We start from the raw sequence: 23,121 nt of genomic DNA on the forward strand, positions 1-23,121 counted from the left end.
GTGTGATGTCACTGAGGGCGGAAATTCCCATCCTTTGGTTTTGCTATGCACAGTCATCACATATGATGAGCGGAAGAAGCTCTAACCACAGTTGAACGAGTTCATCTGGGTTCTCTCAGGTGCCTCATATATTGAACCTTTTGGTCTTCCCATCATGGGATCATTTTATGGATTTAGTTTCAATTTAATAAAAAATTGTATTTACATTTTATAAATTACACAGCTAATAAACAGACTTGTATAACTGTCTTTAATCAAAAGGCACTTGCTAGAAGACACAAGCAGACACATCAGACCTCAGACCTTACTAACACCATTTAATCTCAGGTTCTACACTAATAAATGTTGTTGCTAATATATTTACGTTATCTTTGTGTGTAATAATGAGTTATTCGATTTTTTGGTAATGGTTTATTTCCCTGTGTCCTTGTTACATATATACATGTACAGGTCCTTCTCTGTACTTCTCTGAAAGAAAATTTAACTTTCATATATTTTATATTCAATGCACACCAACTGAAATATTGCAGGTCTTTTATTGTTTTAATACTGATGATTTTGGCATACAGCTGATGAAAACCCAAAAATCTCAAAAAATTAGCATATTTCATTCGACCAATAAAAGAAAAGTGTTTTTAATCCAAAAAAGGTCAACCTTCAAATAATTATGTTCAGTTATGAACTCAATACTTGGTCGGGAATCCTTTTGCAGAAATGACTGCTCCAATGCGGCGTGGCATGGAGGCGATCAGCCTGTGGCACTACTGAGGTATTATGGAGCCCCAGGATGCTTCGATAGCGGCCTTAAGCTCATCCAGAGTGTTGGGTCTTGCGTCTCTCAACTTTCTCTTCACAATATCCCACAGATTCTCTATGGGGTTCATGTCAGGAGAGTTGGCAGGCCAATTGAGCACAGTAATACCATGGTCAGTAAACCATTTACCAGTGGTTTTGGCACTGTGAGCAGGTGCCAGGTCGTGCTGAAAAACGAAATCATCTCCATAAAGCTTTTCAGCAGATGGAAGCATGAAGTGCTCCAAAATCTCCTGATAGCTGCGTTGACCCTGCACTTTGATAAAACAGTGGACCAACACCAGCAGCTGACATGACACCCCAGACCATCACTGACTGTGGGTACTTGACACTGGACTTCAGGCATTTTGGCATTTCCTTCTCCCCAGTCTTCCTCCAGACCCTGGCACCTTGATTTCCGAATGACATGCAAAATTTGAGCAACAGTCCAGTGCTGCTTCTCTGTAGCCCAGGTCAGGCACTTCTGCCGCTGTTTCTGGTTCAAAAGTGTCTTGACCTGGGCAATGCGGCACCTGTAGCCCATTTCCTGCACTCGCCTGTGCACGGTGGCTCTGGATGTTTCTACTCCAGACTCAGTCCACTGCTTCCGCAGGTCCCCCAAGGTCTGGAATCGGTCCTTCTCCACAATCTTCCTCAGGGTCCGGTCACCTCTTCTCGTTGTGCAGCGTTTTTTCCTTCCCACTGAGGTGCCTTGATACAGCACTCTGGGAACAGCCTATTCGTTCAGAAATTTCTTTCTGTGTCTTGTCCTCTCGCTTGAGGGTGTCAATGATGGCCTTCTGGACAGCAGTCAGGTCGGCAGTCTTACCCATGATTGTGGTTTTGAGTAATGAACCAGGCTGGGAGTTTTTAAAAGCATCAGGAATCTTTTGCAGGTGTTTAGAGTTAATTAGTTGATTCAGATGATTAGGTTAATAGCTCATTTAGAGAACCTGTTCATGATATACTAATTTTTTGAGATTTTTGAATTTTGGGTTTTCATGAGCTATATGCCAAAGTCATCAGTATTAAAAGAATAAAAGACCTGAAATATTTCAGTTGGTGTGCAATGAATCTAAAATATATGAAAGTTTATTTTTTATCATTACATTATGGAAAATAATGAACTTTATCACAATATGCAATTTTTTTGAGAAGGACCTGTACTTATTATAATAAATCAAGCATAGCTACATGCAACTAACCCTCAACCAAATCCTAGCCTAACCCTATAAGTACATGTTAATTAATATTACTCAGTACTTAAATGTATAATAACAATGACACCTTGAATTAAAGTGTAACCTGTTTGTCTAGTCATAAAGTCTGTTTATGAGCTGTTTAATTTATTAAATGTAATTAAAATGTTAAATGAAAATAATTAGGCTACATAAAATGATCCAAGGACCATAGAGTTCTACAGTAGAAACCATTAAACCTTTTTTCTAAGAGTGTAACTAGCATGTTTGTTTTATGCCATATCTTATTAGTTTAGAGAGTTTTATTGCAAAGGCAGGTCTTATAATATTTTCTTAACATATTTTTTCGAAACCACATAGACCTCATAAATGTTTTAAAATACGTGTTTATGCTCCGTCTTTTAAGCAAATTAATTGGTATCTATTCCCATGTGTTGTAATAATTCTGTATTCGATTAAGTGCCCAGTAGTGCGGCCGGCCACCGATGGTCACCGGATCCCATATTTACCCCTCATAGGTGTCCTGGGATACTGATTCCTGATAGACGTTTGAACAAGACACCATGTATGGCCTTCCCAATGTAACTTAATACGGATAATGAAGTTGCCTACTCACATAAGCCACTCATACCTTAACCAGACCTGATGGTGTCGCCGTGCGTCTCCCAATAAGTGCTTTTGATTAAAGACACTTAAATGCAGTGTGTGTGTTCATGAAGTGGTTGTGACAGAGATAACCCATTTTGTGCTTTCCAGCTGGGCAATTTGAAACCATACAGCTGGCTAACTGTATAGGAGAACAAGACACATGGCAGCTGTAATTGATACAGCACAGAACTTTAGTCTCAGGTTCTACATTAATGAATGTTGTCTTTATAACAGCAGCAACAGCATTCTTATGTTCTTATGTGTTCCACAATTTCCACAATTTCTACCATAATAGAGCTAATGGTAACACAAAATACATGTAAACGGTTCTTAAAGGAGTAGTTCACTTTAAAATGAACATTACGCCATGATTTACTTACCCTCAAGCCATTGGTGTATATGACTTTTATAACTCTGAGAACACAATCAGAGTTCTATTAATAAATATCCTGATTTTTCCAAGCTTCATAATGGTGCCATGAGTTTGAAGCTCATAAAAGTGCATCCATTCATCATAAACATACTCCACATGGATCCGGAGGTTAAAAAAGGCCATCTGAAGTGAATCGATGCATGAGTTTGAAGCTCATAAAAGTGCATCCATCCATCATAAACATACTCCACATGGCTCTGGGGAGTTAATAAAGGCCTTCTGGAGTGACTTGATGGGGTTTTGTAAGAAAAACATATTTAACACATAAAGTAAAATATCTTGCTTTCACCAGACCACCTTCCGTATTCAACTTATATAAAAAACTGACACGACATATGATGTTAAATGCAAGCGTTTTGAACAGCGTTACACTTTCTTCATAAGTTACACTGGCGGAATACAGAAGGCGATCCGCCAGAAGCTTGATATTTTACTTTATATATGGATATTATTCTTACAAAACCCTATCGAGTCGCTCCAGAAGGCCTTTATTAACTCCCTCGGAGCCGTGTGGAGTATGTTTATGATGGATGGATGCACTTTTTTTGAGCTTCAAACTCATTAGAACCCGTCATTGTCATTATAAAGCTTGGAAACATCAGGATATTTCTTAATATAACTCTGATTGTGTTCACCGGAAAGACGAAAGTCATATACACTAGGATGGCCTGAGGGAGTAAGAGTTTAGCGCCAACCCTAATTAAAGAAAGGTAAAGGCAATCAAGCTCTTCAGGATCTTGTTGAAAATACACGGGTGTGCTGAAGCAGGTTGGAAATAAACTCTGCAGGACAGTGGGTCCCCAGGAGCAGGGTTGAAGACCTCTGGTTTAGTGTGAAAAAACATTTGTCTGAAGGATCTTTTTTTTTTTTTACTATAAAGAACCTTTTGAAAATGGATAGGTATATAACATGGATGTTAAAATTTCTTCATTGAAGGAACCATGAATGCCAATGAAACTTTATTTTTAAGAGTAGCCTAGGCTATAGAAGTTTAAATGTCATAATGACTGTGGTAAGACCAAATTAAATGCGCAAAAAAAAAAAAAAAAAGCTAAGGCTTTTTGGGTCCCACTTTATTGTAGGTGGCCTTAACTTCTATGTAATTACATAAAAAATAAGTACAATGTACTTATTTTGTTCGTATTGTATTGCAGGACAATTTTGCTCATATTGAGGTGGGATACCGGTAAAGTTAGGGACATGTTGGTACGGGTAAGTTAGGTTAAGGGAAGTGTCAACAGTGTAATTATAAATGTAACTACAGAAATGAATTACAGATGTAAGTATGGTTGGTTTTTAAACTACAATCTAAAACATGTATATACACAATAATTGCATTGTATCAAATGATTAATTTAAATGTTAGAAGGCTACATAGTTAAAGCGTTAGTTTACTCAAAAATGAAAATTCTGTCATTAATTACTAACCCTAATGTCGTTCGACACCTTTTATTTTTGTTGAAATCCGATGGCTCAGAAAGGCCTTCATTGACACCAATGTCATTTCCTCTCTCAAGACCCATAAAAGGCACTAAACATGTTGTTAAAGCTACACTCTGATATTTTCCCCCATCTAGTGGTGAAAAGGTATATGAACATCCAGTGAATAATAGTTTCTGTTCCTCTCAATTCTGATTTCGTTTTAACTCCTACGGTGGCCGATTTAGTCCAAGATTAACATGGCAATCCCCCTCTTCACATTCGACACGGTGCCATCAAGTGTTAAAACACGAAATGCGAAGCTTGAATTTATGGGTATGTCCCTCTTTGGCTAATGTACTTTCAAGATGGAGGGGCAACATGGCGACCAGCATTCGAACCCCTCACCCGTATGTACTTTCAATGGCATATTATAAACTTACGAGAATACTTTGGTGGTGGTGGTGGTTGAGGAGATTCTCCCTTCTATGTAAAACGCTTTGAGTGCCTAGAAAAGCGCTATATAAATGTAATGAATTATTATTATTATTTCTTTATTACGTGAAAGAAGTAAATATACATTAATAAGCACATATATTTTTGAAAGAACTAAGTGTTTTTAGCTAAGAATAAAATAAAAAAGTTACACAGTGTAGTTTTAAAAAGGCCATCTCACTACAGTGGCTCCTTCCTGGCCTAGTAATTTTATGATGCGCCGGGAATAGTTTTTGTGTGCAAAAAATAATAATAACGACTTATATATTGATGGGGTTATGAATCCACGTATTGATTCATTATTCGCAAAAAATAAATAAAATAAAATAAAATAAATAAATAACGAAATAACGACCGATTTCAAAACAAAGTTTTGAATAATGATTCAGCGCGTGTCAAACTACCAAACTGCTGCGATCACGTGACATTCGCTGATTCATCATAACCGTTCAGGTCTTTGTTTAGGCCCATCAAAGTCGTTATTTATATTTATTTTTCTTTTTCTTTTTTTTGCACAAAAAAAAAAAAACTATTCTCGTTGCTTCATAAAATTATTGTAGAGCCATTGTAGTGAGAATTACTTTTTAACAACCTCTTACGTGCCACTTTTTGGATCCACTTTTCGTAGCCTAGGCTAGCCTATATAAAAACAAAAATAACAGAAAAAGTAGGGCATAGTTTTACGGACATTTCCTAGCACAGCACAATGAAGTGCAAAATTCATAGTAGGCTAAGCCTAGCCTACAGGTAAAACACATTTAAAAATAATCACAGGAAATGTTCAGTCTTTGGCGTGTGGATTTTCTGTGTTGTTAGCCTATATGAGCGTGTGACTGCAATTGCTGCGATTCAAAGCAATTGAGCAATATCTCTTGACACCACCAATAACACACGCACTCAGCTGCAGAGAAGGCGGGTGGAGAGAGAGAGAGAGAGAGAGAGAGAGAGAGAGAGAGAGAGAGAGAGAGAGAGAGAGAGAGAGAGAGAGAGAGAGAGAGAGAGAGAGAGAGAGAGAGAGAGAGAGAGAGAGAGAGAGAGAGTCTGTACTGTATGCGAGGGCGACGGAGCGCAGTATTTGTGCGGACTTGAGACGCAGAGACACTCCGTGACAGAAAAATAAATACGGATACCACTGGAACCGGTCCGGGATCTACAGACAGGGAATAATCATCAGTTTTGAGTCGCGTGTCTCGTCTGCGACGGAAGCCCGTTTCCTTCAGATCTGCTGCGGTAAACGATTAATTGAAATGGTCCAGCATCTTGGCAGAGACTGATTTATACACGTACATGCATTATTGCTACCTGCTGCTATTTTCATAATTTGTGTCTGAGTATTCGTCTAATTGAATCATCGATCAAGGCTTTATTGACAGTGGCAATGACCGCACACATATAGCCTTCTTCTCGAGCTGAAGGACTGCAGTGGAGGACGGGGTTCCCTGGGATACGTTTGGGTTTTTTTTCTTCTTCTGAGAGTAGCTAGTACTAAGGACTCGAGCAGCATCCACTTGTGTAAAAGGAACATTGAAAATGGCCGTATTTTATTCTTGACACCTTAACAACGCAGCGAGGAAGGTATATTCTTCAGGCATTTTCCAATACGAGTTGGGTTTCAGCATTATCCAGCTATGATGTAGCCTATACGCTCACGTCTATACGGTTATCATCAGAGTTCATTATTGAGTATTAGAATCAACCCACGGCCTTCTTGTGATTTCTGTCATCAAAATGCCGGCTGGAATGAAGCCTCTTGAAAAATTCTTGAAGAAACAGACCAATGCACTCACTCGGGCGGGTGGTTTTGGGGAGAAGGCCACCGGCACCGGGGCATCCAGGCGGCGGGCCAGTCTGTCCCGTGTGGTGCCGTTCTTCAGGGAGACGTCTCCCGAAAGCGGCCCGGCGAGAGAGGTGTTCAGCCCGGAGACCGAAGAAGCACCGTGCTGGCCATCCGCCACTGCGGACATCAGGAGCCCGTCGCTGTCCAGCGATGAGCAAAGCTCAGAGGCGAGTCTGGACACGAACTGGACCCCAATGCCCGCGGACACTCCAGACAACCTAGCGCTGGCGCTGCTGGATAGTGTGGCGGGGAAGCGGTACGCCAACTGCACAGGTGAGACGCGAGTGTTCATGTTCATGCTCCACTGACAGATATAGCCTATTCTTGGTGGCGGTGGATGTTTGGGTTTATAGAGCCTAATGCGTTACATTAAATAGCAGCTCCGCAAGACTTAGCTTAAGTTTATACCGCGATTATTGTGCACTTTAAATGCACTTCCACTTTCATTTAAAATTCGCGTAATGGCAAACGAGTTCACGCATGAGTAGACACAAACGATCTTAATAGTAGGCTAATAATCAGTATTATAATAATCTTAAATGAAATTGAACTAAAGTGAGAAATATTTTAAACTAGTGCTGTCAAATCAACTGATTGCGATTAATCACATCCAAAATAAAAGTTTGTTTACATAATATAGGTGTGTGTAGTAGCTACTGTATACAATTATCATGGCTATATAAATACACACCACGTATAGGCCTATATATTTGATAAATATTTGCATGTATAAACTGTATTTATATATTTGTATAATTTATGTTATATATATATATATATATATATATATATATATATATATATATATATATAATAAACATAAATATATTTAAATAAATATAATATTTTTTCTTAAATATATCATTAATAATTATACACATGTATTACACATGCACATGTATTATGTAAACTTTTATTTTGGATGCGATTAATCGCAGTTAATCGATTTGACAGCATTATTTTAAACATCTCTAAATGTATTATACATCTTTTAAATGTTATTAATGTTAACCTATTACAGCACCATTTGTTTCAAAGACTTAAAGGAACATTCAAACTTTGTGAATAAATTAGGCTACTACTTCCTATAGCCTAAGGTGTGCTGCACATCTTTACACAATAAGAGGAATAATCAATTACATTGTAAAGCGCAAATCATTTTTTTTTTTACTTGTGAAAATTAAATGTCATAATTTCCTGATCGTAATGCGCTAGTTCATCTATTGATCTCCTCAGTAACCTTTAAACAGGATGTTTAAATTGTTGGGCGTTTTGTCACGTCTTGCTATTTTTTGTAAATATTTGTTTGTCTTTTTGTGTCATGCCACAAGATTTTTTATTAAAGAAAATATATTAATTTAAAAACATTTCAACTTGAAAAAATCTACATGAAACAATATGATGTATTTCTGAGTAAAGTAAAATAAAAAAGTTCTAGGACAGGACTTGAATTGAATAAATCATGAGAAGTGGGTGTGTTGTACCAGAAGGGAACCAGAATTTAATGTTAGAATCAATAACTAAACTGACTCCCTTCCCTTAAATTTCCTGGCCTCAAAACTGCATTTTCGGGTAAAACCTGTGCTGTGTCAGCTGAATAACACTTGACAAATAGTTGTCAGTTAGGTTGTATAGTGCAGTAGCAATTATTAAACACTTATGAACTTTATTTCACATAGATGTGGCATGACAGTTGACCACTGTATTCTTGGAAGGCAGGCAAGGCTAGTCGTAAACCTTGAGATTATATTGAGCACTGGCAACATTTAAAAGGTCACATCGAAAGGTCACAGAGAGTGATACCATTAAACAAAGTGCTTTCACATTTGTCAATAACAGATCCTATCACTAAACGAGGAACTGGCTGGGAAATATCTTCAAATAGACTGGTGTATTTCCTTGGCTATGGGAAAGCTAATGACAATTGATGAAATGTTAAATGTTTCCATGGTGCTTTCCTGTGTGTTTTTCCTCAAATTGGTGTTATGGATGTGCTATGATCCCACAAGCAGCTACCGCCCAACACCCACACCTGACACCCACATACAGCACTGAGCACCTGTATGTAGAAAATACCATGAACACCAGTGAGGGGATTTCTATTTTAGTCTTAGACAAAGGACTTTTTTCAGGGAAATTACAAATGGTGTTGTGTTGTGATGGGAATGGGTTGTCTGTAACAAGTGCATACATGTCACCTATTCCTGTAAGTTACAGGACTTTTATGCAATGAAGAATGGCTCTCCCACACATTCATTGGCAGTGATGCTTTGCAGCCACAGTGCACCAGTCCGCACTGCACATGTGCATTAGAGTGTTTTTGTGAAGTAACCATGGAAACTGCAGGGATTTCTACAGTATGCCGGTGCATAAAGAGAGAATTATGCTTGATGTGAAATCAATGGGCAGAGGGGCTTTTTGCCATGGTTCAATGCATTAATAGGATGTATGGTAACTAATAAAACATCCCTTTTTGTAGACTTGGTAAATGATGGTTACGGATAGGCTGTTGTGGATTGGACTGTTGTGAATAGTATAGAAAAGCGCATCAAGCTAAAATTACATCCTGTCATCGTTTACTCACCCTCATGTTGTTCAAAACATTTACGATTTTTGTTTATCTTTGGAACACAAAAGAAAATATTTTTAATGAAATCTGAGCGATTTCATTTCCGCCATTGCAGCTACGCAACTACCACTTTGACATAAAAAAGAATCCTTATATCTCATGTCTTTTAAAAAGACATGCTCGCTTAATATGATGAATGGTAAATGGACTGCATTTATATAGCGCTTTTAACAGACCCTATGGCCATCCAAAGCGCTTTACATTTTGCCTCGCATTCACCCATTCATACACCGACGGCAATGTCAGCCATGTAAGGTGCCATCCAGCTCGTCGGGAGCTGGATGTTTTGCCTGGGGTTGGGTGTCTTGCTCATGGACACCTCGACACTTGGTCAGGTGGAACCGGGGATTGAACCACCAACCTTTCGGTTTGTAGACAACCTACATGAACCACTGAGCCACTGCCGCCCGTTAAATGAACAGATTTAATTTACGCTTTTATTCACATAGAAGCCTTCATAAAATATGCACATCAGATATTATAAACGTAAGCTCAAGTATGTTCACTTGACGTGAAAGGACCAATAAGGTTCATATGGATTCATGATAGCTTTATCACATTTTTGAAGCGTTAAAGTGTCCATTGTACACTCAGAAGAAAAGGTTAGTTCTTTACTCAACTTCAAAGAACCTTTTATGCTAAAAAAAAAGCTTCTATAATGACAAGAAAAAACCCTTTAGGCACTTAAAAAGGGTTCTGTATAGAACCTTTTAGGGGTTCCAAATACGTAGCACCGAAATAACCTTTTAAGGTTCTATGTAAACTTTTCTTCTAAAAGTGTAGACTGTTAATGGAGGGACAGAAAGCTCTCAGATTTCATTAAAATATCTTAATTTGTGTTTCGAAGATGAACGAAAGTGTTACGGGTTTGGAATGACATGAGGGTAAGTCATTAATGACCATTGTTGGGTGAACTAACACTTTAAAAGAGCCAAAAAAGCCAGAGAGGTTTGAAGGACTTGCAGAATTTGAAGTCTTTAAACCGACTGAAAAAGTTGAGGCTTGAAACATAACCTTAATGATTCAAAATCCAAAGTTCATTCATTATGTTTCATTTCTTTTTAAAACCCGTTCTAGCTCTCACTAACCTCTAATATGAAGCCAGGACCTAAACGTTCATTAATTCTATGTGCTTGACAGCTCATGTTGTCCTTTTCACCTTTGGATGTGTTTTTGCGCATTTTTTTTTCTCAAACCTCTGCTCTATGTTTAAAACAGATCAGAGAGATTTCAGTTTTTTAGACATTTGGCCTCATTCTTAACCTGTGTAACTTCTTCTTTTATGTAACGGGGGAATGCCTTGCCTCTAGATAAAACTGTCATTTTCTCTATACAATTTGTCATTATAGAGGCCAGAGAAATTTTGAAAATGTGCCACTAATCCTGGATTAGCCAACAATGGGCTTGCAAATTGTCTCATCTAGTGTTGTTGTCCGTAGAGTGTCTGTGGATTATAGATTGAGGGGAGTCCACTGATCCAGGGTCAAGAGTTAACCTTACATATCAGTCCTGATGCACATGCAGTCATCAGGGTGAAGGAGGCACACTGCCCAGCTGTTGACCGAATGAGTAAATGTAGATGCTCTTTGTAGATGCTTAAAATTGTAGTACATTATGAATTTATTTACTTTAAAATATTAAAAACCTGGTAATACTTACTTTTATTACCTTTATCTTTTGGGTTTTCTATTTAGAATCGAGAATCCCTTTATTTTAGCTCTGTTTCAAGACAGCACAACACACCCATGAAACCGCTTTATCTCTGGAATGTGCATGGACAACTCATGAGTCTGTGCAATGACTGGTAGTGTGTAATGGAGTGATTTGGAAGGGCTCATCGAACCGAGATTAGCAAGTTGATCATTACATAACTTTGTTTACCTGTAGCCCTTCCAGTTTTGAGCCTTAGGCAAAAGTAGTTCTGTTGGTTGGCGTGTCAGAACACAGTTCCAGAGGGCAGGGTAAGAGCTGTGTAACGGCCATATGATTCCATAGTTGTGGCAGTTGCCGCTTTTGGGAAACTTTCCTCCACTCGTATGTGCTGAGGGGAGCGGCTTGGGACTTCATGCTTAATTGTTTTTGTTTAAATGTTTCGGCAGTTCTTATACATACATCTGTTGTATGCTTTGTTGAACGATTAACTCCCATAAAGGCACGTACACAAAGTTAGATGTGTTGAACTTCTCTTTACTCACGCATGTTCACCTGTTCTATGGTTATCACATGCGCCGTACACTCGCGGTTCATACCAACTACACAAACTGTATGGGGTGACCTGGACTGAACCATTTACTGCATATACTCATAGGCGTAGTTTACGGGTGGGACGGGTGGGACATGTCCCCACCACTTTTTTTTAAAACATCTTGCTTCACGGATGAACCTAACTAATACAAACAAAACATCTCTGGTTAAGTAGAAGAGCATCATTTCATTCGTTTGTTAAATAAGAGGCGATCTGGCGCTCGTTGCCGCTGTTATCAGTGGTGCAGATTTCTCTCGCTGCTCGTGCAGTCTCCACACAGACCAGCGCTTTAATCTAACACTTAACGCCGTTGCAGAGACTTTCTGTTTGTTCCGGTCAGATCACGAAACAAAATGCACAAAAACTGTCCCTGCTCTTGATGTACAACCACTGATGGTATTCGGTTTTGATGAGAGAAAAAATAGGCTACGAGGGCAGATTACGAGAGAAACGAGAACTCTTGACAAGTTTAACAGACTAGACCAGGGATTATAAGCAAAGTGTGCAAATCTATATGCCTTTATTCACGTGAAAATTCTTGGCACAACACTATATTGTGTTTAGATAGTTAAACGAGATCTATATCAATAAATGAACTAGGCATATTTAATTGATTTCCAGACATCTTAAAACTAATTTTTCTGCAATTGTTATTGTACATATTTTACATCTGATATAACATTGCATCAGCAATGCTACCCCATTAATACGCCATATAGTGCATATCATATGCACGTGAGTTGTTGTATGTTGTATTTTGATGTATGAGCGCCCCTCACACGTCAAAATGAGCTTTGGCGTGCATATAGTACGCAGTTTTTTTGCGTGCATATGATATGATACACAATTTATGTTCCACCCACTTTTATAAAAGTTACGCCACTGCATATACTACACATCAATTTATGTTTTTGAGAAAATTTATTTTGTATGAGTTAACAAAAATACTTTTTGTTTGATATTTGAGTCATTTTTTTCCTCCCATATATACTATTTTTGAATAGGAATAATATACTAATAAAGTAATACATTTTAAAACAAATTTTAATTTATTTTAATAGGCTTTTTAGAAGTGACAAATGCAGTTTAGTAATTACGCTTAACATATATAATCTAAAATGTCCTTAATTATTATTATTTTTTAAAAATAAAATACTGATAAAGTTTATCTTGAACAATGTTGTATCATCCAGTTATTGAGTTCACTGATTTAAGTTGCCCAGTTAATTGTAAGCTGTATGATTTTCATATGTTTCGCTAACACTAACAGTTATTCCTTCAGCAATCGGACTGCACCGTTTGCATTATTTCTGGATAACTAAAGTGCATTAAGTACAAAATTAGTAACATTGTATGTACCAATTTAGTATACCAAAAGTACAATTGTAGGTTATTTATGTTAAGTACATAAATATGTAAATGTATTTGTAGTATACTTAGCATAAAATAAATGTATTTCAATTACATTGTGGTATATTTATTTTTCACTAGGTAGTGTTTTTTAAAATAATGAATTAAAACTCGCTCATGGTTCCCAGCCATATTCCTAAAGGAGTATTCCTGTCTGCTGTCTTTAACATCACATGTCAAGACTTTTGCTGTAGTAAAGGTTTGGGACTGGGAAAAGTTTCTTATGGTGCCAGTCAGCATTTGTAATGATGTAAATGTCCCGTGGTTACAGAGTGATGGCATTTATTTACACCTCAGATCATTTTCTCAAGAACTTCTGTCGTCATTTCTCCAGGTATAATCATCAGAAGTTAATGAAGATAGTAAAATAGAGGTTTAAATAGTCTCTGTAGACTGAGACCTTGTTGTATAAGGCCCACCCCACTCTGCATGTGCTGCTTTCCTGTGGGCCGAAACTATCCTGAGGGTGTTTTAAAGAATCTTCAGCAAGTGAGGAGAAAGAAATAAATGCAAGGAGGGAGAGAGAGAAGTGCAATTGGAGAGAGTGTGTTTGTGTAGGTGGAATGCTGGCATTTTTTTCTTTTGAAAAGAGTGAGGGATTAGAGTGGAATGACTGCCCACTCACTGGCCTCCCATTGCAGGGCTTTACATAACATCGTGAGGAAAAGCGAGATATCTCTCTCGTTCTGTGTCTGTCACCCTCTCGCCCCCCTTCTTCTTGAACCTTAATGGTCATGCCCACTCATGTGCTTATCCACGCACCTGGGCAGCCCCGCTGAAAGCAGCTACGGTGTCCATCTCGACTTTGTGAATATACCTTTTGATGTATGTTTCTGCTGATAAATGTGTGTGTGGAGTGGGTTCTAATATACAGTAGGGTATTTTCAAGTGTTTGTGTTATTGTGTGATATGCGACTCATTTGTACTGTTCCTCCATACAGCCAACTTAGGAAACTCTTGCAACAACTCCATACCCACTATGTAAATAGCGCTCACAGCTGATTCCAGTAGAGTTTGGTATTATCTATTATAATGTTATTCTATAATAGCGTAACAAAATTGTTTGGCATTTGGCAGATACAAAAGTACATAAAACCCATTACTTTGTCACTGCTAGTGCTCATATAGCCTGACTTCGTCATACTCAATTCTAGTCAGAATATGAGTCCATTGGGAGAAACCGGTCCATTGGGCTGTGATTATGGGGTGTTTCAACCGAACCAGGAAAGACCTCAAGTAGATAGACCTACAACCAATCAGAGCAACAAAGCGACGCATAACATTAATTGTCAAATGTCAACAGAACTCAACTGCACTGTGTTGCCAAGTCTGCGGTTTTCCCACGGGTTGTTTTCCATGTCCGTGCTTGAAGTAAAGCAACCTCAATTATGTGATATATAGACCTAGGAATGCAAATTTTAACAGGCAACCTTGCCAAAATAACACATATTTTACCCCCCCTGCTAACGTGAATACAGTTTCTGTTTGGGCATAATCACTCCTCTATGGATTAAGTCCAGACCAAACTGCCCGAGCTCAAATGTTGGTCGGCGGGGCTGAGTTCTGCTGGCATCCAGGCTAGTTCTATTACTCTAAAAATAGTCAATTTAAAGGCTATATAACGCACACAGTTTCTGTTAATCTTGAGTACATATAGAGCAGCATTGCATCCTTCATATCTCTGTTGAGTCTTTAGTTTTATCCTATTTGTAAAAGACAGATATGCTGTACAGATTCTTCACGAATACAGCCGAACTTGTGAAGGCGTGCAGTAGGCGGAGCTAAGAAGTATGACATGCACGCACACCTAATACATCATGGCATTATCCCAGGATAACTTTCCATTCACTTATACGTTTGTGTTGTTGATATTATATGCACTTATGCACCGATTGGCAACAGAACACGGACATTGGATGCAGTTTCACTCACAGCCTGCGATTTCGACTCATGACCGGGAACAAACAAACACACTCGCAGAACTCTGTTGCTGTGCCAGAAAAACAAACTGCATCCACTGTTTCCTTAACGCTGGGTAATTTGGAAAGCATAAAAAGGTGATCTTTCCCTCATAACCAAAAACACACTTCCTTAGTTTCCTTATTTTTTTCATGGTCTAAAAACAAAATGACAGCACTACCGACGGCTCCCGTAACCTGAATGAAGCTCGTTGTTGATGCTCTTGCTCTCGCTCTGTTTTCTGTGCACACGTGCTCATCCGGGAGAAGTGCCTATAGAAGGATTTCTGCCTTTCAGGACGTAGTTTAGGGCCATACTCAGAAACTTGTTCAGAAACTCAAATCCTTTGAAGGAGTTTTGGCAGAAATACTCCATTATACATCCAACTTGTTTAGCATGAGAATCCAACTCTTTAAAGGACAACTCCGGTGAGAAATGAACCTAGGAGTAGTTAACAGATGCTTACCGAGTAGATCGTTCTCTGGGATGCGTTTTCATGAAAATCGAATGTAAAGAGTTTTATCTTTAAAAACAGATTAGCTTATAACGCTAGTCTATGGGGCACAGGGTAGACACAGGGTGGTAAAATTAAATTGCTAGTTAATACCACTAATAAGGCTCAAAATAGCCTCACACTAACACGGTAGCATAATGAGGGTCCCTACATGCAAACCGAAGCATTGAGAACTTTGTAAGTGTACAAACAGTTTAATAAGAAGACACTTTATAAACACGTGCATTACGCGTTCACGGACAGACACCATCTTGGAAAACAGTCTCGACGAATCGATCCACGAGCGCTGTTCTAAGTGAGCTGGTCGATAGGAATTAAGTTTGTGAAATGTAATAACATGGACATTTTTATTTTTATTTATTTACTTTCTCTGTTGCGTTCAGTGCTTTCTTCCGGAAACAACGGACCATATGAGATTCCAAGTCACAGTTCATCACTTAGCACAGCGTTCGTGACTCGATGAGTCGAGACTGTTTTCCAAGATGGTGCCTGTCCGTGAACGCGTAAGGCACTATGTTTATAAAGTATCTTCTTATTAAACTGTTTGTACACTTACAAAGTTCTCAGTGCTTCGGTTTGCATGTAGGGACCCCTCATTATGCTACCGTGTTAGTGTGAGGCTATTTTGAGCCTTGTTAATGGTATTAACTAGAGATTTAATTTCACTACTCTGTGCCCCATAGACTAGTGTTATAAGCTAATCTGTTTTTAAAGATAAAACTCTTTAAATTCGATTTCCATGAAAACGCATCCCAGAGAACAATCTACTCTGTAACCATCTGTTAACTACTCCTAGGGTCATTTCTCACTGGAGTTGTCCTTTAACAGTGTAAATAAGTCAGAATGCATGAAATAGCATTATTCATCCTCTTTAAAAAAATGCGAAACCCTTTTGTATCAATGCTTCTCGTTGTTTGAATGCATATATTTAGAATCTACCATCTTAGATTATTTTATTTTTGCTTTACTCGGCAGTACATTCTGGGATTGCCTGCAAAGGATACAAGTAGTGCTGCCTTAGAATTGGGCATATCATGTTTTTTTAGTTGTAAATAGACATTTTTTGATGCTATTCTCCTCAATGTTCTGATATGGATATTTGTGTGAGCATTTTGGCTCCTCTTAACACAAAAGCTCCTGTGTGAAGGAGCCTCTCTTAGACTCCGCACCTGTTCACATGGCAACTGCCACTTTCAGATGAGGTGGAGGTGAAGAAGATGAGGTAAATGGAAGGCGGCGGGAACAGTGGGATAAGTGGAAGGAAGTTTTTGTTATATATTGTGGTGTATATGTGTCTGTATAGTGTAGATCGGCAGATAAAAAAAATCTTGTGGTCACCAAGGCTGCATTGATTGGTTCAAAATACTGTAAAAACAGTAAATATGTGCAATTTAAAAAACAAATTTTATATTTTATAATGCAAATTTTATATATTTTAAATTTGTATTTATTCCTGTGGTGGTAAAGCTGAATGCTCAGCATCATTACTCCAGTATTCAGTGTCACATGATTCTTTGATGAATAGAAAGTTCAAAAGAACAGCATTTATTTGTAATATAAATATTTAGTGGCATTATCGACAAATCGTTGTTTGAAAACCTAGTTAAAACACACACACATATTTGTATTTAAAATTACTTCCTTTGCAGGGGTTCATGTCTTATTTTGCATCATATTCCTTTTGCAAACTCCCTATGTTATTCATGCCTCGGTGTTAGAAAATCACACTCAGGCGATGTAGACACAATTTTTGAAAGCGATTATAAGACGGACTTCTGAAGCTCTCTCTCTCTCTCTGGTCTTTTTATTCTGCATTACAAAAACAGCATTGCAGTCACTGCGAGTCAGTGACTGAATCAAACCATAGCAAATGCGCCACGTGACGCCCCTTTGAAGTGACAGCAGAGGTTGCTCTTTTTCACCACGCAGTTTGCACACTCAGACACACACGTGCACACACACACACACACACACACACAGATGGCCTCGAGCTCCCAGATCAGTGGCTTGACCGACAGCCCTAATAACAGCCTGAAAACAGCCTCCTGCTTGCTAGAGAGAAGGATGTGATTAGCACACAGTGATCACTCCCACCAAGAAGCAGTCGCACATGGAAAGCCTCCTTCCGAAACAGCTTACCAAAGATACAGAAGCTTCAAACAGCTTTCCATGCTTTAAGACCACTGGCGTAAACGATAATGCAGAGAGTGATAAACGTAGCAGTGTGTGATATTAATCACTGCGTACTGTAGTGGCGACGAAGCAAATTCTTTTAGTTCTTTCACTCTAGTGGAGGAGGGTGATGATTACATACAGAATCGTTTAGAAATGGAGCCATAAAGGAGCTTTTAGCTTTGATGATCTTCTTATCATCCTAATCAAACATGTGTTAGATGTTATTTTGAAGTATCGGGGCCATTCTCGCTGTGGAGATGGGCTGAGTGTGTTCATCTCTCTTTGCCTGCGGGAAACAGAGCGATGGGAGGTGGAAAGCGACACATTTTCACACCAAAGTTTAAGCTTATGCAGTATTTTGCAAACACAAGCTGGTTTGAGGATATCGATTATGTATATAGATGTGATAACCTTTTAAAAGCAACAGGTAAAGACATTTGACCCCATTTACTTTCTTAGTAAATTGTTTTATTATTCATCACATTATGAAATATGTTTTTTATTTAAGCTGAATTTTCAGCATCATCAGTGTTACATGATCCTTCAGAAATCATTCTAATATGACGAGTTGGAGCTTAATACATATTTGTGCTGTTTAATGTTTTTGCGGAAACCGTGGTGCATTTTATCCCTTTTTATATATTCAATGCATCCTTGCTGAAGAAAAGTATAAATCTCTCTCTCTTACTGAAAAAAATCTTACTGACCCCAAACTTTTGAATGGCTGTGTATATATTATATATACACATATTAGAGTTGGAATATATGTCCAAGGGTTTAAATGACTCAAGGTTCAGTTTGTATCTCGGTTGGTAAGTTTCGTTATGTGCTATGTTCAGTAAAGAAAAAAGACTACTATCAAAAAAAAAAAAAAGAACAAATAATAATTAAACTACAAGCAATAGCACAAATAAATACAACAGAATAAAGAGACAAATAAAATAAAGATTTATAGGTTTTTCAGGTTGATCTAATAGTAGTTTTCAGGTACAGAATTTCAATCAAATAAAATGACACTGCATATAATCTTCACTGAATAAACAAACTCTTTCCCTGCCAGTGACGAATTATCTCGAAAGCACTTTCCTGCCAAAGGGGAGTTTTTATGGCTTTACACATTTCCTGAAAGAGTACTGAATCTACTGTTTAAAACACAGGACAAGAAGATGCAGAAACAATTAACATGCGTAATCATATGCATATGCGAAATAACGCATTCACCAACATCAAACAGCATATAAATCAACACCTGTTGACCCAGGAGGTGTTGATGGACTCGATCAACTGCATGTTTGGATCATCGTTCTGAATCTGATCCAGATGGAGTCTTTAAAAAAAATGTGTTTTTCTCAGCCTTTTGCTTAAAATATTCATTTTATTTTTTTTATTAAACTTTACCACATTCAAGTGTGGATAAAAAAGAATGCTTGAAGCCAGAATAAAATGTTTTCTTTTTCTTTTTTGTTGTTGTTTAAAAGAAGAGGCTCTTTTAGTTTTAATATATTGCATGTTCAGATATTCATGCAACAAAATATTTTGGGGGCCATGACATTTTTGTGAAAATGACAAAAAAAAAGGGAACAGGGAACAGCCAACTTGTTTTTTAAACTGCTGGTGGGGAAAGAGTTAAATAAAAAAAAAGTTATTCAGTCGAGAGCACTGCTTGAAGTGGGCCGGCATTTGCCACTGTACCACCTGACCACTGCAGATTTAAAGGGGGGGTGAAATGCTGTTTCATGCATACTGATCTTTTTACACTGTTAAAGACATGTAATCCCATACTAAACATAGACAAAGTTTCAAAAGTTAAGGTGGACGTTTGATGGGAGTATTTCTTTGTCAAAAATACTACTTCCGGTTAGTCATAAGTTTCGGCAAGTTTTTTGCGATCATGCGTCCCCTTTGACGTTAATGGGGGCGGAATTTCCTTGTATGGGCCTTACGGACAATTCTACCGGAAGAGCGTGAGAGAGAGAGAGAGAGAGAGGGAGAGAGCGAAAGCAACAGGCTACGCCCATCAAAGCGCTGGCTTGTAGGCTGCTGGACAGGTGATGTGCACAATTACAATGACATCAAAAAAGTGCGTTTTTGGTTGCCAGACCAAGACAGTCCTGCACAGATTCCCCCAAAACCCCGCGTTAAGGCAACAGTGGATGGAATTTGCTTTTCCGGATCAGCAACTGAGTTGCGCGAATGTTTATATCTGTTCGCTGCATTTCGGTGCCGACTGTTTCATAAACAAGGCCCAGCTTGACGCCGGATTTTCCCAATCGCCTAATGCTGAAGGATGGAGCAGTCCCAACGATAAAGGTCCCAACGTTAGAACCGCGGGCGGTGAGTGAGACTGCTTCAAATGTCTGTGTTTTTGCCTATGCTCATCAAGTAGCCCAAACATGATCACGTATAGTTAATTGATCAATGGAGCATGCGATGTGTAGTGCGTGTACATTTGTTTAGCTGGCCACTAAATGTGTAACTTTATGTTTGTGTATTGTAAAAGCACTCCAAACAACAATACACAAAGAGTGGGGAAATATGTTGAACTAAATAAGCGCGCTTCTTCATTCAAATGCGCTACTATTCCGTGTCTTTCTATGTAAACACTAACTTAGCCTGCCGTGCAAAACCAGTCCGCTTAATAACGTTACAATTGTCTACAAAAACCACGCGTAAACACACACACACACGTGCACAACTGCACTTCTCACATGTACACCTTCAAAGACAAAAATACGACGATATAATTCAAGTATAAATATGTAAATAACACAAGTCGCTAAGCATATTATATAGTTAGTGTATAACTTGTACCACATAGAGACGTCCTGCTCTAGTCGTTTTTGCTGCTGCTCCTGTTCAACTTCAGCCTCTGGGTCTGATTCCGGATCATAGATGTATGGCTGTATCTGATTAAAAGCCATATTTTTATTTTGAATAAAGTTTTTTTCCCGCTGTTAGGGATGACACAGCTTTACGACACACTCGACTCAACACAATAGCAGCGGCGTGCACACGTCATTATTTAGCTCCGCTCACACGACACGCCCCCACCCGCTCGGCTTTTTTCGGAAAGACTCGGAACAGCGCATCTTTCTTATATAATTATTAAAAAAATAAAGACTTTTCGGAGATATGCAGGATGCAATGCTACTCTATAGGTACTCAAGATTGACATGACACTGACTGAAACTGAGTGTTTCACCCCCCCTTTAAGGTGTGTGCTGTCCAGTCCGACATCATCATGACAAGTACAGAGAGAAATATTTGAAAGCATTCAGAGTCTTATTTAAAGTAATTATAACATGGTGGGAATACAGCAAAAATCCTAAACTTAAGCTGCCCATACAGCACTTACAGATGAACATACAAAAGAATGAGGACAGAGTTAAATGACAACCTCTATATTCAGTTTTTCATCGATGTCTGGGTGAACCAGATGAGATCTGAGACATGCTGCTCCTCAAGCAGCGCAGGCACGTAACTCACTCCGTGCAAGATCGTCTTTTGAAATATTTTTAAGTCACAAACCACATTAGACAACATATAAAAATGATTTCATAAAGTCCTTATAAAGGTGTAAAATGTAATACATTTTAAAATAGAAGCTTCATTTTAAGTTGTGTGATCTTAAATTCCCTTTCAGTGAAACCCCTAGTTCCTGTAGCAATGCTGAGAACCATTACACCCCTAGTTCGCACCGTCTTTGTGATAAAACTGCACGTATTTGAGTTCGATTCTGCAAGAAAATTTGCAAACCGCCCCGAGTAACACCAGCATCAACACACTGCCTGCAGCGGTAACGCATAATTTCAGGGCCAGGTTCAAAGGTCGTGCACACTGTTGGCAAACAAAAGGGTGCAAAATGAATCCATTAACTCTGCTGTGGGTTTGGATTTGTTTGCTTGGGTGTTCTGTTATCTGGAGTTCAGTTGTGTCGTGCTTTCATGTGGGCACATCTTGGACTGATGTTATCAAGCTATTAAAGCATCTCTCATTTTCAAGTTATGTAATACAAGTCACTGAGGTTTCAAATCATTTCTCCCGGTTGACCAGAGAGCAGGATTTAAAAATGCTTTTTGTGAGTCCTGCTCTAGGAACAATCTCTCCTGGTGCCAGTTTGAACTGGGTTAGACCTAAAAAAAGTGGCATGCTTCTAAATTCAGCAAGCTCTGTTTTAGTTTAAAGGCTGTAAGGTGTTTGTGTGTGTGTGTGTGTGTGTGTGTGTGTGTGTGTGTGTGTGTGTTTGTGTTCTTTTAGACTGGTAGCTTGACATAGACTCTTTCTTGCTTTTGTCAGCTTTTGAAAGACTTAAAGCGTATGTATTTTCACTTGCACCTGCTTTCTTCCCTCCAAACTGTATGGGAAGTTTTCACCACGAGCATTCATTTCAAAGGATTGTTTCGAGAATAGCGGCGATCCTCCAGTGGCGTTCGTGTATTTACTTATAGTTGGCGGCCCGCCAAAGCAGATTTGCATGTGAATGATGGTGTTTTGTGTTACGATCCAAAGAAAAGATGGGAGTTGAAGGGTGAAATGCCTCCCAGAATGGAAGAATTTTGTGCAGGGGGGGTCGAGATACGAGCAGATATGAAGAACAACCGCATACTGCCTCAGAGAATGAACAGAGACCTTCAAAACACACACCAATGCGCACACACGGTGCGTCATGCCAAAAGGCACCAACGTGAGCGAGGGAGAGATGAAGAAAAGACGAGGAAGAGAAAGGAGAGCATGCGTGGGTAGTGGGGGTTTTAGATGTGATAAGGCCTCCATGGTAACGGAATGTCTATCATGGTTTATGTAACACCACCCTGGTCCTCTCCATTACGCTCTCCTGAAATCCCAATCTCCGATCTACAGCTGATTACAGTCTACATTGACCACATCCATGCACCTGGGACTTCTTAAATACAGCAGTTTATTGAGTGTGAAACCCCACGACCCCTAACCTTGAGGTGTCCCCCATGCCTAAACACATTTCTATATAGACACAGAGTAAAATTAAATCTCTCAAATGTTGCTCTTTCGACCTAGAGTTTAGACTGTAACGCCAGCCTGATCCGCTGGTGATTTGATTTAGCCCTGCAGCTCAGTCTGGAAACCTGAGGTGTATTTCCCAAAAGCATCATTAGCCAACTATGGCCGCAAGTTCCGTTGTTATCAACATAGTTCAACGAGTCTGTGTTTCCCGAAACAATAGTTCCTACGAACATTCGCAAACAGCATCGCAAAGTTGAGTGGTTGCAATGAAAGCTCTCTACATGTGGTTACATACATAGTTTCTTGTTTGCATGATGTGGACATAATAAATCCTTATCTTGAGCAAAATAAGCAAGCTGACATTTAGTACAATCTATATCTTTAAT

At 38.8% G+C, this 23,121-nt stretch overlaps 1 protein-coding gene across 1 annotated transcript in view; it reads left to right on the plus strand.

Moving 5' to 3' along the window:
* The first annotated feature begins 6,021 nt into the window (after positions 1-6,021).
* Positions 6,022-23,121, plus strand: part of rapgefl1 (Rap guanine nucleotide exchange factor (GEF)-like 1) — a 49,955-nt gene continuing 32,855 nt past the window's right edge. Inside the window, exon 1 of the mRNA XM_067412467.1 lies at positions 6,022-7,096. Within this exon, the coding sequence (XP_067268568.1) occupies positions 6,715-7,096 (382 nt within the window). The 5' untranslated portion in view covers positions 6,022-6,714. The remainder of the gene's footprint in view (positions 7,097-23,121) is intronic.

The sequence above is a fragment of the Pseudorasbora parva genome, chromosome 2 (genome assembly GCF_024679245.1).
Source record: "Pseudorasbora parva isolate DD20220531a chromosome 2, ASM2467924v1, whole genome shotgun sequence".
NCBI classification, from domain to species: domain Eukaryota; kingdom Metazoa; phylum Chordata; class Actinopteri; order Cypriniformes; family Gobionidae; genus Pseudorasbora; species Pseudorasbora parva.